The sequence below is a fragment of the Vulpes lagopus genome, chromosome 9 (genome assembly GCF_018345385.1).
Source record: "Vulpes lagopus strain Blue_001 chromosome 9, ASM1834538v1, whole genome shotgun sequence".
Lineage (NCBI taxonomy): Eukaryota > Metazoa > Chordata > Mammalia > Carnivora > Canidae > Vulpes > Vulpes lagopus.
In genome coordinates, this window is record NC_054832.1 from 63,439,031 (window position 1) to 63,455,499 (window position 16,469).

The following is a 16,469-nucleotide window of genomic DNA, read 5'->3' on the forward strand; positions in this document are numbered from 1 at the left end:
TGCAAAAGAATGAATAAACAACCTGGAAAACAGGGTTGAAAAAGCACCCATGCTGTACAGCAAAAGTTTTTCTTAAATGAGGAGGGAAATGTCTAAGATGGCAGCATAGGAAGACCCTAAACTCACCTCCTCTGTTGGACACTGAATTTGTACCTACATCTAGAGTAACTCACCTGAAGAAAAACTGAAGTGACTACACAGCATCTGCCAAGAAAGGAAAGACCGAGACATGATAATGATAGGAACCCCAGCCCCAATGCTATGAACTTCAGCAGAAAGGGGCATCATTGACGGGTCCCACCTGCAGATTCACCCAATTGGAGCATCAAAATAACAGTTTAAAGGGCAGTAGACATAATCTTCTAACCCTAGGGCATCAGGCAAACAATGAGGGAACCACTTAAATCCTTTCTGATGTCAGAGGTGCTGGCTAGTGCCATTGTTTTAATTTCCTCTCCACCTAGATAGTACAGATGGGAGCAAGAGCTTGGTGCTCTAGCTAGCCTATCAACACAACAAGCCCTAGTCCACACCACTGCCAGCCCGCCCCTCCCCCCACCAAGTTGGGCTCCAACATTCACATCCATTCCAGCTCCAACCATCCCACCAAAGCTACTCAGGCCTGCCCCCACCCCAGCTGTAGCCATCCCATTGAGAAAGCCCTGCCCAGGGCACCCTGGACCCCACCAGCCCCACAGGGCAATCAAAGTAATGATCATAAAGATGTTTACCAGATTTGAGTGGATACTCAGTGAGAACTTCAATAAGAAGATAGAAAAATGTAAAAAATAACCAATCCGAGTTGAAGAATACAATAACTGAAATGAAAAATATGCTACAGGGAATCAACAGCAAATAAGAGGATAGAAAAGAACATATCAGCGATCTGGAAGACAAGGTGGTGGAAAGCACTCAAGCTGAACAGCAAAAAGTAAGAATTTCTAAAAATGAGGATAGGTTAAAGGACCTCTAGGACAACATCAAACATTGTAACATTTGTACTATAGGAATCCCAGAAGGACAAGAGAGAAAGAGAGGCAGAAAACTAATTTAAAGAAACAATATTTGAAAACTTTCCTAACCTGGGAAATGAAACACAGAGAACCCAAACAAGATGAACCCAAGCAAGTTGACCCCAAGATACATAGTAACTAAAATGTCAAAAATTAAAATTAGAATCTTAAGGCCGAAGTACAAAAGCAACTTCTTATATACAAGGAAAACATCATAAGACCATCAGCTGATTTTTCAGCAGAAACTTTGCAGGCCAGAAGAGAGTCATGCTCAAAGGAAAGAAACCTACAACCAAGAAAACTCTACCGAGCAACGTTATCATTTAGAACTAAAGGAGAGATGTTTCCTAGACAAAAGTTAAAGAAGATCCTCAACATTAAACTGGCCTTATGAGAAATGCAAAAGGACTTTAAGCAGAGACCATAACTAGATGTAAGAAAATTATTAAAAACGTTATTAGTAAAAGCAAATACATAGTAAAGGTAGTAAATCAATCAATTATAAAGCTATTATGAAGGTTAAAAGAAGTAGTGTAGTGAAATCAATTATATCTAAAAAAACTAGTTAAGGGTTTCAAAAAATAAAAGGATGTAAAATATGATGTCATATATGTAAAACATGGAAGGGAAGGAGTAAAAATGTAGTGTTTTTGAATGTGTTCAAACTCAAAACCATCAACTTAATACAAATTGCTATATACTTGGGATGTTATATACAAACATCATGGCAACCACAAACCAAAACCTATAATAGATACACAAAAAAGAGAAAAAATCCCAGCATAGGACTAAAGAAAGTGACCAATCAGAAGGGAAGAGGAGAAGAAAAGAAAGAAACAGAGAAGAATTACAAAAACAACCAGAAAACAAATAACAAAATGGTAATAAGTAATTGTCTATCAACAATTACTCAAAGTGCAAATGGTATAAAGGGTCTAAATGCTATAGTCAAAGGACATAAGGTAACTAAATGGATTTTTTTTAAAAGACCCATATCTATATGCTGCCTACAAGAGACTCAGTTCAGACAAAAAGATCCACAGACTGAAAGTTAAAGGAGTGGTAAAAGATATACCATGTAAATGGAAGCAAGAAAAAATCTGGGGTAGCAATACTTAAACCAGGCAAAATAGATCGTAACACAAACACTGTAACAAGAGACAAAGAAGGGTATTACATAAGGATAAAGGAATCAATCCAACAAGATGATATAACACTTATAAATATCTATGCACCCAACACAAGAAGCAACCTGATTATATATAAAGCAAATGTTAACAGACGTAAAGGGAGAAACTGACAGTAGTAGCAGAATAGTAGGGGATTCTAACACCCCATTGATATCAATCAATTGATCATCCTGACAGAAAATAAATAAGGAACAGTCACTTTGAGTGACACCTTAAACCATGTAGACTTAGATACATACAGAACATTCTATCCAAAAACAGCAGAATACAATTCCTTTCAAATGCACATGCAGCATTATCCAAGATAATAGCCATTATGGAAAAGAGTACGGAGGTACTTGAAAATTAAAAGTAGAAATAGCACATGATCCAGCAATTCCACTTCTAGATGTTTACCCAAAGAAAACAGAAATGCTAATTCAAAAAGATATATGCACCCGCATGTTTATTGCAGCATTACTTACAATAGCTAGAAAGTGGGGGTGGGGTATGGGCTAAATAGGTGAAGGGAATTAAGAGATACAAACTTCTAGTTATGACATAAGTAAGTCACCAGGATGTAACATACAGCATAGGGAATATAGTCAGTAATATTGTAATAACTTTGTATGGTAACCAGTGGTAACTACACTTATTGTGGTGAGCTTTTCGTAATGTATATAATTGTCGATTCATTATGTTGTGCATCTGAAACTAATATAATATTGTATGTATAACTATACTTCAATTTAAGCGTTTAGCTAATTTTAAAATATAAATAAAACTGTAAGAATAATAAATAAGTAAATATGTATATAAATATACTTTGGAAATATTAGTGTCACTATTAAAAGTCAGATGTGAATCTAATTCTTGTACTTATAGATGAGCTGCTTCTTTATGAAATTGTTTCTTTTTCTTAAATTTCACCCTAGTCTGTCAAAGTGTGGACATATTTTCCCTTTATCTCTCTTATTTTGTACACAATAAGTCCATTCAATCTATCCCTAATTGTGGAAAAATTTCGGTTGGCAGTTCTTCAAATATTTAACTTTTATTTCTTTCTCTGTTAGGGTCCATATTAATCAGATGTTGACACTTCTATTTTTCCTACCCCTTTAATTTTTTTTTCTTTTTTTCTTTTTTTTAGCTCTTTGTCTCTTCTTGATGCCTTCTGGGAATGTTTCTAAACATATCCCATCTCATTAATTCACTCATCAACTGTATTCTTTCAACCCATGAATTAAGTTTTTTATTTATATTATATCTGATTGGTACTTTTTTATAACTTCTTACCCCTGTTTAGTGTTTCCAATGCCCTTCTATATGCCCTTGAGAATATTTATTGGGATTATTGTAAATCCTTTTTTCTCTGGCTCATTAGTTCTGCTCCCTCTGGAGTTAGTAGTTCAGTCTGTGATCTCTCCTTTCTGGAGCTTTACAGCAGTGTTCTTCAAATGTCTCTTTATTTGTCCTAATCCTTTCAGAGTATCAGCTATTGTTTTTATACTATATTCTGAGTTCCGTCTATATCCCACTTACTTCTAAGACACGTCCAGAATTAGACTCAAAGGAGAAAAACCTTAATGGCTGTAAATTTCCCATCTTAACTCACTTATAACACAAACTAGATTTAATGTCCTCAAGATTTAGCTTGATCTGATTTGGTTATCTTTTCATATTCAGTAGAATTAGACCAAGTCACATAATCACCAAACATTTTCCATTTGCTATGAAAAGAAACAGTTTTCTAGCCCTATTGGGAAGGCTAATAATGACTGATGCTTAATAACTGTAGAAAATGTAATTATTTATAAATGTAAAAATGTCTTAGAACTTTAATACTTTGTGATTGTTTCAGTAAATGTTATTTTCCTTCCTCCCCTTCATAGGCCTATAAGGATATAAAATTTTTAATTCAAAAATTAGTACAATTTAGTTTTGAGGATTTCTTAACTGAATTCTTACTGACTCCTGAGATAACTAGAAAAGCCTCTTGCATTTTACAAAACCAGTTTGGATATTGCTTGTCTAAAAATATAATAGAAATTGTTTTGGCATCTTTTGTTGGAGTTATTTCTGCCCTGCCTTCATGTTCTTGATATATTCAATATTTGTATCTTACCAGACACCTGTGCAAATGTCTAGCCTTTTCTATTGATCTGACATTCACTTATTTGACAAATATTTGTTGAACACTTGCCATACTGTTGTTCTAGTTGCCAGGTACCCAGCAAGAAAGACACAATCCCTGCTTTCACAGAGCATTAGAGTTTAACAAAGGATCCAGATTGAATGTAGTTTCTGTGAGAGCAGGGAGTTTTTTTCTGTGATGTTTTTCATTGTATACCTAGGCACCTAGAACAGTGTAAATATTGGTTGAATGTTAAGCGGGTAAATACTGGACACTAATTACAAGCATATTAAATGTTATGGAGGAAAAGTGCAGATATCATCGAGTATAGGAGCCTTACCTGCTCTGGGGGATCATATGGAATTTGGTCTCCCACTGATAAAGCCATCCCTTTCAAGTGGTTTATGCAGACTCATTTAAACAGTCAGCACCTATTTCCTATTCAAGCCACCCTCCTATTGTGCAAGGAGGCTTGAACTACCTTGGATTTTTCAGTGTTGGTTTCGGTAGGTGAGAAGTTAGATGAATTGTTTAATAACACCATATGTTTATAGAAAGTAAAGGGAAAACCAATTTAACAATGCTGATTTGTGTTCCTTGCTTCTTGCCTATCCACTCCTTCACCTCATTTTCTCTTCTGTCTTTCAGATGAAGGAGCTTCTATGCACCCTTGTGATGATACATACTGTGGACCTTTCCCAGAATCTGAGCCAGAAGTGAAAGCTGTAGCCACCTTCCTCCGAAAACACAGAAAGCACATTAGGGCTTACCTCTCCTTTCACGCATATGCTCAGATGTTGCTGTATCCCTATTCTTACAAATATGCAACAATCCCTAACTTTAGTTGTGTGGTAAGTATTTGACCTTGTACATACGTGTCAGGCTTTATGCTTCTTTACTAAAGCTAAAGTGGTTCTAAGTGGTAATGGTAATAGCAAATACATACTGTGTTTATTCTAATAAGCATTTTTTTACATATTAACTCATTTATTTTCCATAATCATATGAAGTAGGTAAGTATTATTTTCCTCCATTTTACAGATAAGAAAAGTGAAACCTAGGGAAATTAAGTAATTAGACTAAGAATACACAGCTACTAAGTGCCATAGCCAGGATTCAGCCCCATATCTAGCTCCAGCATTGTCACTTTTAATCTCTGTGCTATGCTGCTTCTCAAATGCAATCATTTCAAACCAATTTACATTCTTACCACAGGTTATACAGAAAGATGTCAAGATGGATTTGATTAGTGTTACAGCTTCGGTCACATATGCAGGGCTATAATTAATTTTATTGGGTAAATAATTGTTCATAAATTATAGTCTGACTCTCATTAATTAAAAGCGAGTTTTAATTTATAAGTGCTATTTGCTTAATGGTACTAAGTCTCTGGGCATGTATCTGACAAGTTAGTGCTAAGAATGAACAGCCCTTCAGGCATAAGATTACTTGGCAGTGAAAAAAGCAGAGTTTCTTTCTTTCCTCATCTCAGAAAACCAACAAGCTATCCACTGTAGGGCAAAATTCTTTGTAAAATGAGTCTGATTCAGAGCCTCTTGCATCTAAAGGTCTATAAAATTCAAAACCAGGCCAAACTAATATTTAGTATTAGAAATGAGGAAGAGGAAGGGAACAGTGGTTAGGAGGAGGTATAGAAAGGAGAGCTTTTGGGTTGCTGTGGATGTTCTATATCTTGGCCAGGATGCTGGTTACATATGTGTGTGTAACGTGTAACATATAGCTCATTCATTGAGCTATAAACTGAAAATGGGTATCTTCTTCTCTATGTATGTTACAGTTGAAGTAAAAGCTTAGATAAAAGAGAAGCATCCCCTTTCTTCCTATACCTTCTAAATCCTTCAGCAATTGGTTGGAGTTGTAGGAATTCCTGTCGTGGATGTCCAGGACCTGGGAGGAATGGAGAACATGAGGAGGTCAGAAGAAAGCCTGAGGGAAGGCTTCTATTCTGTCCAAGAGAGGAACTTTGTTTTTGGTATTCCAAGCAAAAATTCTGAGCAAATTCTCTCTCTTGAGAGATTGTGTAAAGGTGGTCGTTCTTTTTAAGAGTGCTATTCTCCAGCTACACTGTGGATCAAATAGGCTTGCTGTTGTTGTTGTTAACCTGGCACCTTAACTACCCTCTATCACACAAAGTTTCTCCAGGCAAATGTTCAGCCCTTTCTAAATTGGGCACAGTGTCTATTGATATTCTCACAACAGATTATATGGAGTATGCAATATATTAAAAACTATCACATGAGGATATTCTCCATATTTTGAATTTTAGCTTTCCACCAGAAGTTAAGCCTATTTTCATTTTGTCTTGGATTGGAGGATGTGGAATAAAGAATATATCAGTGATTCACAGCCAGGGATGACTTTGGCTCCCAGAGACACTGAACAATGTTGAAGACATTTTGATTGTCACAACAAGGCTGGCGGATGCTATTGTCAACTAGTGGATAGAGGCCAAGGATGCTGCTAAACATCCTATAATGCACAGGACAGCCTCCCACAGCAAAGAATTAGTCAGTCCAGACTGTCAATAGTACACTGTTGAGAAATCCTGCTACCTAGTTACATATAAGCTAAGTTACTGAAACCAAGATTAAAATCCTCAGAAACTCAGTAGTCTCTGGATGTTAACCAGAAACCATTCTATTCTAATAAATTGTTCAAAAACATCCCATCAATGTGTAGGAGTCTGTGTTTCTGCTAATATTTTTAGGGCATTATTAAGTTGCTTCAAATATGGGAATATCTGAATAAAAAATGTGTTCCTTGCCTAGTTGAGGTTCAAAAAGTGAGGCCTGGATCCTGAACAACTGAAAAGAGGAAGCAATAAAGAAAGGAGGAATTGTTTAAACTCTTTCAAATAGGTATCTAGCCACACCACCCTGGAAAATAATTCCTAGAAAATTTTATGAAGTTTTCACTTTTTTGTGGAATGAGCATATCCAACCCTCTTGTCAATAGGCACCTGCCCCTGAGTGACAGGAATGCAATAAGCTCAAAAGACTAAACTATGCATATGTGTTGTATAAATAGGCCAAGTGGTTGTATTTTTTTTCTTAATAGATTTTGGGGGGGAGTTTAGTCATCCAAAATAATGAGGAACAAAATTCTTCCCCCACCAGAAGAACACAGTAATCTTCTAAATGTAGAAATATCTGCCCTTGCCATGGAATTCTGCTGAAACCATTGGAGAAGAGGTTAAAATCTCAGAACATTCTCCATAAAGGTATCTTATTATGGTGTTTACATCCCTTTTCTGTTGGCTCCTGAGAGGAGAATGTCATCATCAGTGAGATCAAGAATAAATTGTCTGCCAGGTTCTGTAGCCTGGTCCCTTAATATCCACAAAGAGTGGCATTTGCTGCAAATGCTGCTTTATGCATCCCTGAAGTGAATGAGGACAGCAAACTGAAGCTAGAGCCAACACACGGCACCATGTTGCCCAGAGTACTTCAACTGATATCATAAATTATTCATAGGCAAGTTGAAATTGAAATGGGAGAACTGTATACTGGTTTCAACATACTTCTTTTCCTCTCACTGGTTATACAATACTTCTCTAACTCTTTCTGGAAACTAATGCTGTTATACCATTTGAAAATGTTTTGAAGTGTAGTCAGTATCATCTTGGTTCATGTTAGAATATTCACCTTTTAGTATTTTTATTGTGTTGATCATTTTTCCTGATTTTTGGCATTGATAGGAAGAGTTCCACCTCAAAATACATCTCAGCAGCACCTGAGCTCTGTCAGAGCATATGTAACTTTAGAAGTCATGGAGCATTCTACAATTGTTATTCCCATTCCCATAGGGATACATGAATAGTGTAAGAGAAGCTGCTCTTCCTGAACTAAAGGGTTTTTTAATTGATCCAAATGTGTTTTAAATACCTTGTACATAGCCACTAAAGTATGTACTTAAGGATCAATAAGATTATCTTGATACTCTTGCAGAGCTATGCTTATTCAACATTCATGCAAGAACTATTGACTAAGCATCTGTTATACACAGGCACATTGCTAAATAATGCATATGTAGCTATGAGGAAGACTGACATGGGCTCTGCCCAGCAAGCATTTTGTAATTTATAAAAGCAAATCATTCTTTCTGAATGAAAGTGAAGAGGACAGGATACTAAATCAGTATCAGAATTTAGGAGTATTTAAGTCAACCACTCCTTGCTATGTAACCCTAGCCTGCCCATTTAACCTTGCTGAGCCTTTCTTTTCTTGTCTGTAAAATGGAAATATTACTCATCACTGGCTTGGTATAAGGATCAATCAAAGGAAGTAACATGTTCTCTGGGACACCTGGGTGGCTCAGTGGTTGAGTGCCTGCCTTTGGCCCAGGGCATGATCCTGGAGATCTGGGATCGAGACCCATGCCGGGCTCCCTGCATGGAGCCTGCTTCTCCCTCCGCCTGTGTCTCGGCCTCTCTCTCTCTCTCTCTGTGTCTCTCATGAATAAAGAAATAAAATCTTTAAAAAATAATAAAAGGAAATAACGTGTTCTCAAACACATTGTAAACAGCATGTGACAAGAAATATTATTACTACGATTTAATGTGCCCAACCTTGCTCTCCAAATTGAAGACAACATGCCAGTGCTTCCATAGGTTTCAGCGCAATGATGTAAAGTGATATCAGTGCTCCCTTCTCCCTCACAGGAATCTGCAGCTTATAAAGCTGTGAATGCACTTCAGTCAGTATATGGAGTACAATATCGATATGGACCTGCCTCCACCACATTGTGTAAGTTTCCTGCATATTTTGTGTTAGAATCATCTCTTGAACCAAGATCCTGTAAAATGACTTCCTTTAGAAAAACAGAAGTGTGTTCCCCCTTAATGAGAAATTTTTGACAACCAAATTAGCCGAGGAAGATGGAGGGAGTTTATATTTGATTAGTTTTACACTGCTTGACAGAAATCACTGTACCAATTGAAATAAATTCTAAGCAGAGAACATTCTAAGCATGTAGTAATGACTACAAAGTTGAATTGAGATCTTATGACAGTAGAAAGTATCCAAATGGGCTCCTTAAGCAATTGTAACTACTATAAGTGTGGAAATGGGCCTTGAGAAGATAATGAAGTAATGTCTCAGCCCTAAAAGAGCTTTTGTCTTATTCTTTTCCTCCACCATTCTTGTTATAAAACTGTATTTCTTGCATAACCCCTTCAACTGAATTTCCCCTTAAAAGGTGATTAAAATACTTCTCCTTTTTTTGCTTTTTAAAATAAATTTATTATTTGGATATTAGGTAGTTAACATATACTGCAATATTGGTTTATGGGGTAGAATTCAGTGATTCATCACTTACATAAAACACTCAGTGCTCATCAAAATAAGTGTCCTCCTTAATCCCCATCACCCATCTAACCCATCCCCCATCCGCCTTCCTCCATCAACCCAGTTTGCTTTCTATTGTTAAGAGTCTCTTGGGGATCCCTGGGTGGCTCAGTGGTTTAGCACCTACCTTCTACCCAGAGCATGGTCCTGAAGTCCCGAGATCAAGTCCCACATTGGGCTCCTTGCATGGGGCCTGCTTCTCCCTCTGCCTGTGTCTCTGCCTCTATGTGTGTGTGTGTGTGTGTGTGTGTGTGTGTGTGTGTGTGTATGTGTCTCACGAATAAGTAAATAAAATCTTTTTTTAAAAAAAGAGTCTCTTATGGCTTGTTTCCTTCTCTCCTTTTTTTCCCCCTCCAATCCATATGTTCATCTGTTTTCTTTCTTAAATTCCACATATGAGTGAGATTATTTGGTATTTGTCTTTCTCTGACTGACTTATTGCACTTAGGATAATACTCTTGTTCCATCCACATCATTGCAAATGGCAAGATTTCATTTTGATGGCTGAGTAATATTCCGTTGTGTATATACACCATTTCTTCTTTACCTATTCATCAGTTGATGGGCAATTGGGCTCCCTCCATTGTTTGGCTATTGTTGATAATGCTGCTATAAACATCAGGGTGCATGTACCTCTTCAATTTTGTATTTTTGTATCTTTGGGGTAAATACCTAGTGGTATAATTGCTGGATCATGGGATACTTCTATTTTTAAATTTTTGAGGAACCTCCATACTGTTCTCCAAAGTGGCTGCACCAGTCTTCCCACCAACTGTGCAAGAGGTTCCCCTTCCTCCACATCCTTGCCAACACCTATCGCTTCCTGTGTTGTTAATTTTAGCCATCCTGACAGGAATGAGGTGGTCTCATCGTGATTCTGATTTGTATTTCCCTGATGAAGAGTGATGTTGAGCACCTTTTCATTTGTCTATTAGTCATCTGGATGTCTTCTTTGCAAACGTGTCTATTCATGTCTTCTGCCCATTTCTTAACTGGGTTATTTGTTTTTTGAGTGTTGAATTTGATAACTTCTTTGTAGACTTTGGATACTAACCCTTTATCAGATGATCATTTGTAAATAACTTCTCCCATTCCATAGGCTGCCCTTTAGCTTTGTTGACTGTTTCCTTCACTGTGCAGAAGCTGCTTATCTTGATGAAGTCCCAATGGTTCCTTTTTTATTTTGTCTTCCTTGCTTGTGGTGATGTGTCTAATAAGAAGTTGCTATGGCCAAGGTCAAAGCTTTTCTGCCTGTCTTCTCCTCTAGGATTTTGATGGTTTCCTGTCTCACATTTAGCTCTTTCATCCTTTTTAAATTTATTTTTGTGTATGATGTAAGAAAGTCATCCGGTTTTGTTCTTCTGCATGTTTCTATCTGGTTTTCACAACACCATTTGTTGAAGAGGCTTTTTTCCATTGGATATTCTTTCCTGCTTTGCTAAAGATTAGTTTACCATATAGTTGTGAGTCCATTTCTGAGTTCTCTATTCTTTCCCAATGATCTATATGTCTGTTTTTGTGCCAGTACCATACTGTCATGATGACTACAGCTTTGTAATAGATCTTAAAATCCAGATTCATGATGCCTCCAGGTTTGTTTTTCTTTTTCAGAATTGCTTTGGCTATTTAGGCTCTTTTATGGCTCCATATAAATTTTAGGATTGTTTGTTCTAGCTCCATAAAAAATGCTGGTGGATAGGGGTTACACTAAATATGTAAATTCCTTTGGGTAGCATAAACATTTGACAGTTTTGTTCTTCCAATCCAAGATCATGGAATGTTTTTCCATTTTGTGTCCTTTTCAATTTCTTTCATAAGTGTTCTATGGTTTTCAGAGTACACGTCTTTTACTTCTTTAGATTTATTCCTAGGTATCTTATTGTTTTTGGTGCAATTGCAAATAGGATCAATTCCTTGATTTCTTTTTCTGCTGCTTTGTTATTGGTGTATAGAAATGCAACAAATTTCTGAACATTGATTTTATATCCTGCAACTTTGCTGAATTCATGTATGGGTTCTAGCAGTTTTTGGTGGAGTCTTAAGGGTTTTCTGCATAGAGTATCATGCCATCTGCAAAGAGTGAAAGTTTGACTTCTTCCTTGCCAATTTGGACGCCTTTTATTTCTTTTTGTTGCCTGATTGCTGAGGCTAAGACTTCCAGTACTATGTTAAATAGCAATGGTGAGAGTGGATATCCCTGTCTTGTTCCTGATCATAGGGGAAAGGTTCTCAGTTTTTCCCCATTGAGGGTGATATTAGCTGGTCTTTTGTATATGGCCTTTATGACTTTGAGGTATGTTCTATCTATCCCTATTTTGTTGAGAGTTTTTATCAGGAAAGGATGCTGTATTTTGCCAAAGGCTTTTTCTGCATCTATTGACAGGATCATATGGTTCTTATCCTTTCCTTTATTAATATGGTATAACATATTGATGACTTGTGAGTAGTGAACTACCCTTGCAGCCAGAATAAATCCACTTGATCATAGTGAATAATTTCTTTATTGTACTGTTGAATTCAAATTGCTAATAGTTTATTGAAATAAAGAGCAACTAGGTATATGGAAAGAACTTGAACAAAGTATCAGAAGACATGGATTCTAGTCCTGATTCTGCCACCAGAATATTAATCCTGGGCTTCAGCTTCCATGACAGTTAAGTAAGGAATTGGATTAGGTCATCTCCCATGGCCTTTCAAATTCTAACATTTTTTTTTTTAATTCTAACATTTTTAATTATATGACTTGGAAAATCTAACAAGAAACCATATATATATCTGAATGTCTATGTATGCACAAACACACACAGGTTGTATGTATATGTTTAGATAGTGACATCCAATTTTGCTTTCAGTGAAGTATCAAATTTCTCCTTGATTCCTTTAACCTACCCATTATTATATTCCTAACCATTCACTTTCTTCAACCTTCAAAGAAAAGTTTGGTTTGTCAACCAACATTGCTTATCAAATAAGTTTATCCTAATAATGAGAATGCCTTAAATATTAGAATTGTTTTCAAAGTCTATAATCATTGGTCTCATGTTGACCTTTTAGAATTGTTTTTCATACTGAAAAAGGAAACAGTATTTTTTAAAGTCACATCACTAATTATTACTAATATATGTTAATTTTAAACATTAATTTTTTTAAAAATCTTACAGTTTACCTTTTCTGCTTGATATCAAGGCACAGTCATGGTATTATACCAAGGACAACCTGCTACCATAGAAATGAGGCTATCACATCACCATGATGTAACTTTTGGCACATGTTGACTCTGACTTTGGCTTCTATGACTACTATTTGCAGTTCCAGTGTACTCTAACCCAGAAGGACAATGAAGCCACAGCCTACCTTCTGTCCTTAACCAAAGCCAGGGGAGCCTGAAGAATAACAGAGCCATTTAATTGTCATCTTAACATTATTTATCCCTAACTTGTCCTGGCAAAAATAGCATAAAAAGGGTATTATTTGAGCAGATGAACATGCTCAGAAAAATTTTTAATAACAATATTAGGTCAGTCTGAATCATATTAACTGCATGAAAAAGAGTTTATAAAGATTCTTCTATAAAAATTTATAATTATTAAGAAACTTATTATGCTAAAAAATTACATACTAGGCACTTTGGGGTATAAAGATGCAAATTAATAAGGGCTTATATCCTGGCACATTATTTTGTTTAATTTCCACAACAGCACTGTAGTAGGTAATATCATCCCTTTTTCTAAAGGGGAGATTGAGGCTCAGACAAGTCACAGTAGGTGGTGGGATCTGATACAGCTCAAGCCCTTAGTCTGTCCCTATGCCTGTACTTTCAACCTGTGCTGAAAAGCTGGAGCGTGTGAGGTCATAGGAGCCAGAAAGAGAGAATTGCCAATGGATTATTACCTATACTAAATACTGTGGAGAGGTTGAAAGTGAGGTCTGTGGGGGGTGGGGGGGACAAAACAAGAAAGGAGATTAGCCTGCTGTCACTGGTTACCTTCAAGAACAAAGTTTTCATAGGTAGAGCAAGAACCAGATTGAAAGTGGTTGAGGATGTAGAGGCAACATATATAGATTCTCTTTGTGTTCTAAAGCAAAAGAACAAAGTAAAAAAAAAAAAAAAGGATGGTATGTAGCATGAGAAGGAAATGCCATAGAAAATCGGTGCTTGAACATTTTGGTCAAAGCAAATGCAACAAAAGTGTTTTAATTAATTAAACTAGGTCCTGGAAAATGGACCCTCACTACCAGGGAAGACGATGAATGAAATCAAAGACGACGTGTAAAAACAAAAAGCAAAACAAAATAAAAAGCAAAAGCTCCTCTTCTGAGCTGGAAGGAGGATAGCCCGAGGGCTGTGATGTCAGTAGAGAAGGTGGTGGGATGATTACCTTTTATGGACATGGGGACAATGGTAAATGAGGGGCAGGACTACTAGAGCCTGAGAAAGGTTCAGTAAGTGAAAGTCTAGAAAAAGAAGGCTGGAGCAGTGTTGAGAACAGAGAAAGACATCAGTGACTAATGTGATTTTACAGCAAAGACTCTCCAGCTTTCTCTCAAGGAGTGAAAGCAGAGAAACTGGGCCAGGGATTAGTTTGCTTATGGAGTCACTGGAGTGAGGATGGAGATAAATATTACTGGAATTGAGGCTGAGAAATTTTGAGATCATCGCACTGGAAAAGTATTACTACCTAAACTAGATCCTCAAAGATGATGGCGGGTAGGATTTTTAAGTTCCATGAGCCTAATGTGCCAAGGACCTACTCTTAAATCATTCTTGTTGAAGGAGTGTTTAATTGGAAGGATTTAGGGTAGCCTAGTAAGCAAGGACTATATGTAAACTTTGAAAATTATGCAGACTCTTTAGTGAGGCTCTTTTTTTTTTTTTTTTTTAACTTTTAGATGTGAGCTCTGGTAGTTCAATGGATTGGGCCTACAAAAATGGAATACCCTACACATTTGCTTTTGAACTTCGTGACACTGGACATTTTGGATTTTTACTTCCAGAGATGCTCATCAAACCAACCTGTACAGAGACCATGCTGGCTGTGAAGAATATCACAATGCACCTACTAAAGAAATGTCCCTGAGACCACTCACGAGTCAGGTCAATCACCAGACAGAGAGCAGATTCTGTGCAAGAGCTACTTGGCAATGGGTGGAAATTGTCTTTAAAGAGAAGGACAACTTCTTAGAATGAACATACCTGTGGACTTTAAAAGCACCTACTTATGCAATTTATGTGGCAATAAAAAAATTGGTTAAAAAATCTGAGCATAGCCTATTTTGCTGTAAGAGAAAGCATCCATTTTATACCCTTTAGAGTCCTATTTGATTAAGGGGAGGGGGGATATTTTCAAACTCTATTGTCTCAAGAAATGTATAAATCAAGGATTTTACTGCAATAAATCTCCTTTTCTCAATTAAGATCTAGGCTACTAATGTTTAATCATTTGGTTTTCATTTGAAATGGAAACTTTTGAAATGGGAAGAGCTATATTTATTAATAAATATACAACTTATCAAGACCTCAGATTCTTCATATCTTCACCCCCTGGCATTAGTGCATGATATACATAAAAAAATATAGCAAGACAGAGAGCATTCATGTTTAGACTCTGAGAATACCATGTACAAAAATAGAAGTAAACATTAATTGAGGTGCCAGACAGAGCGTTAAGAGCTTTACACTAATAATCTCATGTATTGCTCAAATACTATGAAGTAGATACTACTATTATCCTCATTTTTCAGATGAGCAAATTGAGACTTAGAAAAGTGATATAGATTTCCATTTCCAAGAATATAACAAGATAGGTATCTGGACTGCTGGAAATAACTACAACTTCTGGATAAAATATAATTTTTAAAATCATCTTTAAAACATCAAACAAAAATGTAAGAAAATCTCAGGCTCGACATTAGGTGAAGGCAGGCACCTAGTGAGGTAAGTGGTGCACTATTATTCTGAGAGCATTTGTCAAGCCAGGGGAGTACAGATTTTGATTTTTATAGTATTTTAGAGAATGGGAGCAGAGAATAAAGCCCAAGGCTACTCCAAGGTGGGAAATCTAATACAGATCCTCTTACCAGAATTCTGGAGTTTCAAAGGGCTATACCTTCAGTGTAAGGCTAAATTACAAATAAACCCCCATATGTAACAACTGAAAATTGACTGTTTCAGTTTTGGCAAGAGTAGAGAGGGGAGACACTACAGCTGAATCATAGGTCAGCTTTTACTGGTTTGTGACCCAAATTCAGACTATTTAAATGGTCTGATAAACCTCTAGCCAAGAATTTAATTCAGACTAATCCCAAATTGGTTATACCCTCCCAGTATTTGGTAGAAGAAAATGCAAATCCTCTTGGAGGATTTATCTGACCAAGATGCATCATGAGCACTAGGATGAAAAGAGGAGCCTAAAAACTTCCAGAAGGGGGAGGAAAAATGATCACAAAGGAATGAGGACTACAGTAACATTAAACTTCTATTTAACACCAGTGATGTTTGAAGGCAATGGAGAAATGCCTTCAGAGTTTTCGGAGAGAAATTCTATCCTAAAAATCTATACCCAGCAAATGATAATGAAATCCAAAGGTAGAATACAAACATTTTCATAAAGTTGAGCTCCTAAATTGTTAACCTTTCTCAGGAATCTCCTGAAGGATATGCTCTACCAAATTGAGGGAGCAAAGCAATAAAAAGATGTAGGATCTCAGAAAATAGGAAGCCCCATGAAGGAGAAAGGGGGAAAAAATCTCAAGGTAATGGTAAAGGGAAAGTCCCAGTAATAGCTGT

General features: G+C 36.6%; 1 protein-coding gene across 1 annotated transcript in view; it reads left to right on the forward strand.

Moving 5' to 3' along the window:
* Positions 1–15,097, forward strand: part of CPA6 (carboxypeptidase A6) — a 325,374-nt gene extending 310,277 nt beyond the window's left edge. The window contains exons 9-11 of the mRNA XM_041768850.1: positions 4,965–5,167; positions 8,998–9,082; positions 14,573–15,097. Of these exons, the coding sequence (XP_041624784.1) occupies positions 4,965–5,167; positions 8,998–9,082; positions 14,573–14,760 (476 nt within the window). The 3' untranslated portion in view covers positions 14,761–15,097. The remainder of the gene's footprint in view (positions 1–4,964; positions 5,168–8,997; positions 9,083–14,572) is intronic.
* Positions 15,098–16,469: the final 1,372 nt, after the last annotated feature.